This window comes from Poromitra crassiceps (assembly GCF_964638095.1).
Source record: "Poromitra crassiceps genome assembly, contig: HAP1_SCAFFOLD_629, whole genome shotgun sequence".
NCBI lineage: Eukaryota > Metazoa > Chordata > Actinopteri > Beryciformes > Melamphaidae > Poromitra > Poromitra crassiceps.
In genome coordinates, this window is record NW_028151779.1 from 85,001 (window position 1) to 92,748 (window position 7,748).

Sequence of the window (7,748 nt, forward strand, 5' to 3'; positions counted from 1 at the left end):
TGTGTGTGTGTGTGTGTGTGTGTGTGTGAGAGAGAGGTATCTAGTGGGGAGGGGGTCTTTCTGTACTAACATTGATAGTGTGTTAAAAGCTCTCTTGTATTTATTTGATTTCCTTGATTTGAGCAGGATTCTCCGTGCTCCTCGGCTGGGGGAGAACGACGCTAGACAATCTCCCACCCAACTTTTTTGTATTTTCATTTTCTTATTCCCTTTCTTTTTCTTTTCTTTTCTTTTCTTTTTTGACACAATACAGTGGAGACCAACAGGACAGACGGCGACAATGAGAACACGTTTTTGGTATTTTGGAAGTGACTGTATTAAGAACGGTGTTGAGAGACAATACTTTTCTCTTACAGTATTCTCATTTGAGCCGACTGTTCAACATGAACAAAAACAACGGCTTGCAGTTATTAACATGGGATGGATGAAGGATAAAAGCATGAATGTCCGACTGTTAAAATGTCTAGCAGGACCAGTGCAGTTAAAATAACTCACATTCACCATTTGAGAAGTGCTAACAGTCGGATTAAAAGCTTAAGGATCCTCAGCAGACTTATTAGATTGAGAGTGTAACCTCAAGCACAGATTATAGATTTAATTAGAACGCAAACAGTTGAGGCTGGAGCCATACTACCAAAATAAAAGACATGTTGGAATATGATATGGCATCTTAATTACCACATAATCTCTCTCTCTCCCTCTCTCTCTCTCTCTCCTCCTCCTGTTCCCAGACCCACCAGGGAGAGTGAGGATGATGAGGACGATGAGAGGAAGGGCAAAGGCTGCGCCCTACAGGTACGTGACGTCACTGATGGTTTTTTCAGCAGGAGATGTCTTTGGCTTAAGCTCGGGCACAGTATTATTGTGCACTTACATGAGTTAAAACAGAAAACTAGTTCATTGTAGGGTGACGTGTTCATGTCTTGACCTTTGACCTTCCAGTACCAGTATGCCTTGGTGCGGGTCCTGACCCATTTTGTGGCAGAGCCCTCTGACCCAGGAGGAGAGATGGTCTATATGTTGGGAGCTGACTGGCAAGCTGACATCACTCACTTGGTACTGGACCAGCTAAAGGTATGCACGCACGCACGCAGCACACACACACACACGCACGCACACACACACACACACACACACGCACGCAGACATTTATAACAACATTTATAAATAATTATTCACTTAAATAAAACAATTACAAAACGTGAACTTGACCACTGCATTTGCAGGAATACTTTACTCCATTTAAAAGAAAATCAAGTAACGTGATATTTTCAGTGTCAAGTTAATCTGAAAATGTTTCATTATCTCACAAGAGGAAGCCATTTCCCTCCAATTTGAAACATAATAATATGTCTATTATATCATACTTCCACATTCCATAAATTGTCTTGGGGACCCCCCCAAATCATCTGGTTCAGTGGGGCGTCCCGACACCTGCTTGCAAGTGACTGACAGTCACCTCTACTTGGTCCTCAGGTAGAGGATCCTCGCATCGCCAGACTGATCGACGGACGGATCCTGATGGGACGGGACCTGGGCATCACCACTATACAGGTACAGTACTATACCTTCTCTTCTCTTCTCTTCTCTTCTCTTCTCTTCTCAGATCTTCTCGTCTCTGATCTTCTTTTCTCCAGGTGGTCTATTCTATTATCATGCAAACTTTAATATTTCCTTCTGTCAGTCATTGAAAGCTGCACGAGGCAACATATCTGTGTATAAATTAGGGATGCACCGATATGAAAATTTTGGCCGATGCCGATAACCGATATTAACATTGCTGTTATGGCCGATAACCGATATTTACCGATGTCGATATGATCTGTATAAAACCACATTTTTATGATCATCACATTTTGTACATACTGAAAAACACATGTTAACACTGAATTTGAAAAAGTTATGCATTTCTTTATTTGCAAAGCCTTTGGAAAAGCCCATAAATCATAGATTTACTGCATTATTTCATATCAATGTGAAGAATTTGGCTGATAATGATAACCGATATTAACATTGCAACATCTGACCGATACCGATATGACCGATATGTTAAAAGATGACTAACATCGGCTGATACCGATATGATTGCCGATATATCGTGCATCCCTAGTATAAATACACCTGTTTAACAGCCTTAAAGACTGGGGTTGCAAGACATAATAGCACCATATTATTCTCCCCAGGTGAGATGCCACAGATTTGCTCCTTTTGCCCAAAATAATGTCTGGTTTTGGGTGAGGACGCTGGTGAGAAACTCCTCCGTCGACCTGAAAGCTAAAAGCAAAATACAAACCTGCCTAATGACTAATGAAAAACGACCTCTCACTGCCATTTGAGGCTGCTGATACAGTCTGTGAAATTGCTCAGTGCAGCTTTGATCTAATCTGTCTAAGAAAGTCGCATAATATGGGAATATAATTATATAATAATTATATAATTATATAATAATAATATAATTATATTATAATATAATTATATAATATCCTGGTTCTCAGTCGCAAGATATTTTGTGACAAACCTTCACCCGGGGTCAAAGTTCACCCTCTCCTGCACCACGTTGTTTTCAGAGGTGCAGGAGCTGCACTCAACTCCTGCAAGACATTTTTGAACTAGGCTATTTAGGAAATGCAAGCGCACGATTTCAACAGCGCCGACGTATCAATCACTTCCTGTTAGACAAGTCGTACAGTGATGGAGGGGCACGATGTCTGATTATGTGAAGTGCAAAGTCATTTGGCAACTCGCAGTACAGCCGTAAGCACTCCAGCTACATACACACACACACACACACACACTCCTCTCTCTGTCGCTCTCTCTCTCTCTGTCTCTGTGTCTCTCTCTCTGTCTCTCTCTCTCCTTCCCCCCCTCTCTTGCAGCCTCTCCTGCTATCTTGTTATCGTGTGATAGAAATTGGCTGGGGGTGACTTTAGGGCAATAAGGGGGAATATTTGGGGGATTCGGGGGGAACAGCTGGCTATTTGCATCCCTCCAACTGGGGACTGCTACACACACGCACACACACGCACGTAGGCGCACACACGCAGGCGCACACGCACACACACACACACACACACACATGCACGCACACACACAGCTGTGTGCTGTTTGGGGGCCAGGAGAGAGAATTTACCGAGCATTCCCATCGAGATGCCAGGGCCGACAGCCGGCGTTTGATAGTTTGACATTTCAATTTTACCTCCCTCCCCCCGCTCTCCCCCTCTCTCCCCTCCTCCCTCTCCTCTCCTCTCCCCCGCTCTCTCTCGTTCTTCTCATCTTCTCCTCCGTCTACCTCGGAGAGCAATCCCACAGCCGTCACTCATCGCATTTTGTTGCCGCGCCGACGGCGGGATTGAGTGTGACGCCCCCGACATGTTCGCCGAGAGAGTCTCTTTGTACACCAATCAGATCCGCCTGTCCTCCTGTCGCCGGGCGGAGTAGCACAGAGGGCTTCTAATCTCTCTCTCTCTTTCTCTCTCTCTCTCCCTGTAAAACATACTTTATCCTCTTCTTTCTCTCTTACATGCTGTCTCACACTCATTAGTCTCCCTCCACTGCTGCCACACACACACGCACGCACGCACACACACACACACACACACACACACGCGCACACACACACACACACACACACACACACACACACACACACACACAGAAAAGGCTTTTGCACACCAAGTCCGTATTTTTCGTCGCAAGTTGTCGCACGTTTGAAAAATAAATCTGGCACAGTGCTGCGGCACCTGGCCCCTCTCTGCTCCCTCTCTCCCCGGGGGGCACAGTGCTGCAGCACCTGGCCCCCCTCTCTGCTCCCTCTCCCTGGGGCACAGTGCTGCAGCACCTGGCCCCCCTCTCTGCTCCCTCTCCCTGGGGCACAGTGCTGCGGCACCTGGCCCCTCTCTGCTCCCTCTCTCTGGGGCACAGTGCTGCAGCACCTGGCCCCCTCTCTGCTCCCTCTCTCCCCGGGGGGCACAGTGCTGCGGCACCTGGCCCCTCTCTGCTCCTTCTCCCTGGGGCACAGTGCTGCAGCACCTGGCCCCTCTCTGCTCCCTCTCTCCCCGGGGCACAGTGCTGCAGCACCTGGCCCCTCTCTGCTCCCTCTCTCCCCGGGGCACAGTGCTGCAGCACCTGGCCCCTCTCTGCTCCCTCTCTCCCCGGGGCACAGTGCTGCAGCACCCGGCCACAACAATATGTAACAGTTTGATAGATAACTAGGCGTATAGGCAGGCATTCTTACTGGTGCGCATGTTTACTGTTGATGCGTAACTAGGGGTGTCACAATATATCGTCCCACGAAATTTCGCGATAGTAAAACGTCACGATATGTATCGTTGAGATGAAATCTCATATCGCGGGGAAAAAAAAAAAAAAAAAAAACTTTTTTTTTTTTTTTTCAAAAAATAGACTAAGAAACGTCTTTGTTTGTTGAAGTTCAATGTGTGGAAAGTAGTTCAGTTGAACAAGTCTCTGAAGAGACACATGAGAAGTTATACAGGAGAGAAACCATTCAATTGAGTTTCTGGCAAAACTGTTTACTTGACAGGAAAAACTGAAGATGCATAAAAAATAGACTAAGAAAAGTCTTGTTGTTTGAGTTTGAAGAAAAACTGAAGATGCATAATGAGAATTTATACTGCTGAGAAACCTTTTAGTTCAAAGTAAATCTAAGTGACGGTGTAACTCATTCTATTTCAAGATAAGCCTTATCTCCAATCTCATGTTTTTTCTAGTTGTTATTGTAATAACAATTTCCCACAACAGCATGTTTTGTATTTGTGCATTTCAAATAAAATACTACTTTTCCAGTCATATATTGTCATTATTCAAGTTTAAAAAAATATTGTTAAAATCGTATCGTATCGTATCGTTATCGTGAACCCAGTATCGTGATACGTATCGTATCGTGAACTGAGTGTATCGTGACACCCCTATGCGTAACTGAAAACGCAGACACGCCGACCACATTATTTAAAATATTCAAACTAAAAAAAACATAATCTCTCTTTCTCTCATCTCTCTCTGTCTCTCTCGCTCACACACACACACACACACACACACACACACACACACACACACACACACACACACACACACACACACACACACACACACACACACACACACACACACACACACACACACACACACACACACACACACACACACACACACACACACACACACACACACATGCAGACACACTCCCACTCTCTCACTCACTCTATTCTGGCCTTGTGTTTTGTTTGGGCTAAGTTGTCTTAGTAGAATGCTGACACATTGAAGCACAGCTGGGAGGTAGAAGCAAACTGTGTGTGTGTGTGTGTGTGTGTGTGTGTGTGTGTGTGTGTGTGTGTGTGTGTGTGTGTTGGATTGTGTCAGTGATGTGAAGTGACAGCAGCAGTGTCTTCTAACCAGCATTGTCTTCACACAGACAAAACCCAGACTGTCAGCTTTTACCTGTGTGTGTGTGTGTGTGTGTGTGTGTGTGTGTGTGTGTGTGTGTGTGTGTGTGTGTGTGTGCACACGTGTGTTAGATTTCCTAGTTCTAACAGACACTGTCAGTCGTTGTGGCATAACGCACAGCAGTGATACCAACCAACCACTGCTCCACCGTGCAATGTACAACACTTTCCTCTTAAGGCATCTCTGTGACCACGAGAGCCTTACTAACAAGACTCTTAATGTGCCGCCCGTTTTCCTCTCATATCAGCTTCTGTTTCTCCACCTGCTTACAGATACAGATATTGAACAGCGTTAAAAATTGACATTTACTCTGAAAAAAACATTGCTTAAAACGTAAAAGTAAACCGCGATATGGGTTACTAATGATATTATGTGTCTCAAAACCTTTGCTCAGAAAGTATTTGTTGTTCTCGAGAATACACTAATGTGTTTTATTTTAAAATATAAACGACTTAATTTTAGGCAAATATGAATGAATACACTTGTTTCATCACACGCTCGCACAATCATCCTTTCCTCTGGTTCCAGCATGGATTCAACAGAAAGCTCACTTTACATGACATCGCTGCCAGCCAATGAAAAGAAAGCTCACTTTACATGACATCGCTGCCAGCCAATGAAAATAAAGCTCACTTTACATGACATCGCTGCCAGCCAATGAAAATAAAGCTCACTTTACATGACATCACTGCCAGCCAATGAAAAGAAAGCTCACTTTACATGACATCGCTGCCAGCCAATGAAAAGAAAGCTCACTTTACATGACATCGCTGCCAGCCAATGAAAAATATGACTTTTTCTTCAACAAAATGACTTTCTATTCCTAGAATGTATGTTGGTTTTGTAACTATTTCATGTTCTTTGTCATTCTCTCTTTCACTACAGGTCCTGTCCCCGCTGTCTGACTCCATCCTGGCAGAGAAGACTGTGACTGTGTTAGATGACAAGGTCAAAATAATAATAATAATAATGACAAAATAATATACGCGGCTCGATTTGATGTAGTGTATAATGGATACTGATGCATAAAACTCTGTTTTAAAATGCTGTCTCTTGTCTGTCCAGGTGACCATCACAGATCTAGGAGTCCAACTGGTGGCGTCTCTTTCCCTCAGTATGACAGCTAGTGCTGGGAATAACCAGGCGATACAGCTAACTACTACTGCCACAGACCTGTTACACACACCCAAACAGGTACACACACACACACACACACACACACACACACACACACACACACACACACACACACACACACACACACACACACACACAGGTAGACTATATCGCAAACTATGACCATGCCTGCTGTAATATCCCCCAGGTTGTAATCACAGAAGTGAACAGTAATAGTAATGAGATGTTATCACTGCTATCTGTCTCCCACAATCTCTTTCTAATTAGGACAGTCTGTGACTGCCAGGCAGGCTACCAGTGCCACTTAGCTCTGTGACTGCCAGGCAGGCTACACTGCTAATTATGTTGTTCTCCATATATAACAGTTAGAAATAACAGAGATAGAAAAATAACATATGATATGATATGATGATAACAATGATACAACAGCAAAATAAAATACAAGAATTCATACACAGAACAATTGCAAATCCATCAAAAATATTAATAAATACAGAAGACAAAGACAGCAGTTGTGAAATGAGCGGGCAAAGGGTTATTTTGTCAAACTATTCCAAACTATACCCTGCTCTCTCTCTCCATCTCGCTCTCTCTCTCTCTCTCTCTCTCTCTCTCACACGCACGCACGCACACACACACACACACACACACACACACACACACACACACACACACACACACACACTCATAAGCTCTCTCTCTCTCCCCCCCCTCTCTCTCACACTCTCATATTTCCTTATTTCATCATATAATCCCAGGTTATAATCTCCGTCCAAGGGCTAATTGGACGATGAGCAGCTCATTACGATGAAAGGACAGATTTCATCCTGCGCCTTACACACACACACACACACACACACACACACACACACACACACACACACACACACACACACACACACACACACACACACACACACACACACACACACACCCTTTCTATCTACAGTGTTGGTCTGTTTTTATCTATCACACCATTACGTGGGTAATGGTTGGAGGGAGGATAGAGGCGAAAGAAAAGGAAGGAGAATTGAGTGGATGAGGAGGATGGAGATAGAGAGTCAGAGAGAGAGAGAGAGAGAGAGAGAGAGAAGGATAGTAATAAGACAGGAGGAAAGGAGGAGGCAGGGAAAGAGAGGAGAGGAGGAGGG

At 44.4% G+C, this 7,748-nt stretch overlaps 1 protein-coding gene across 1 annotated transcript in view; it reads left to right on the forward strand.

The window, feature by feature from the left end:
• Positions 1 to 6,654, forward strand: part of LOC310771418 (transmembrane protein 132D-like) — a gene marked incomplete at both ends in the record, with an annotated part of 61,507 nt that extends 54,853 nt beyond the window's left edge. Inside the window, 5 exons of the mRNA XM_083664034.1 lie at positions 732 to 795; positions 943 to 1,074; positions 1,477 to 1,554; positions 6,346 to 6,408; positions 6,526 to 6,654. Of these exons, the coding sequence (XP_083520160.1) occupies positions 732 to 795; positions 943 to 1,074; positions 1,477 to 1,554; positions 6,346 to 6,408; positions 6,526 to 6,654 (466 nt within the window). The remainder of the gene's footprint in view (positions 1 to 731; positions 796 to 942; positions 1,075 to 1,476; positions 1,555 to 6,345; positions 6,409 to 6,525) is intronic.
• Positions 6,655 to 7,748: the final 1,094 nt, after the last annotated feature.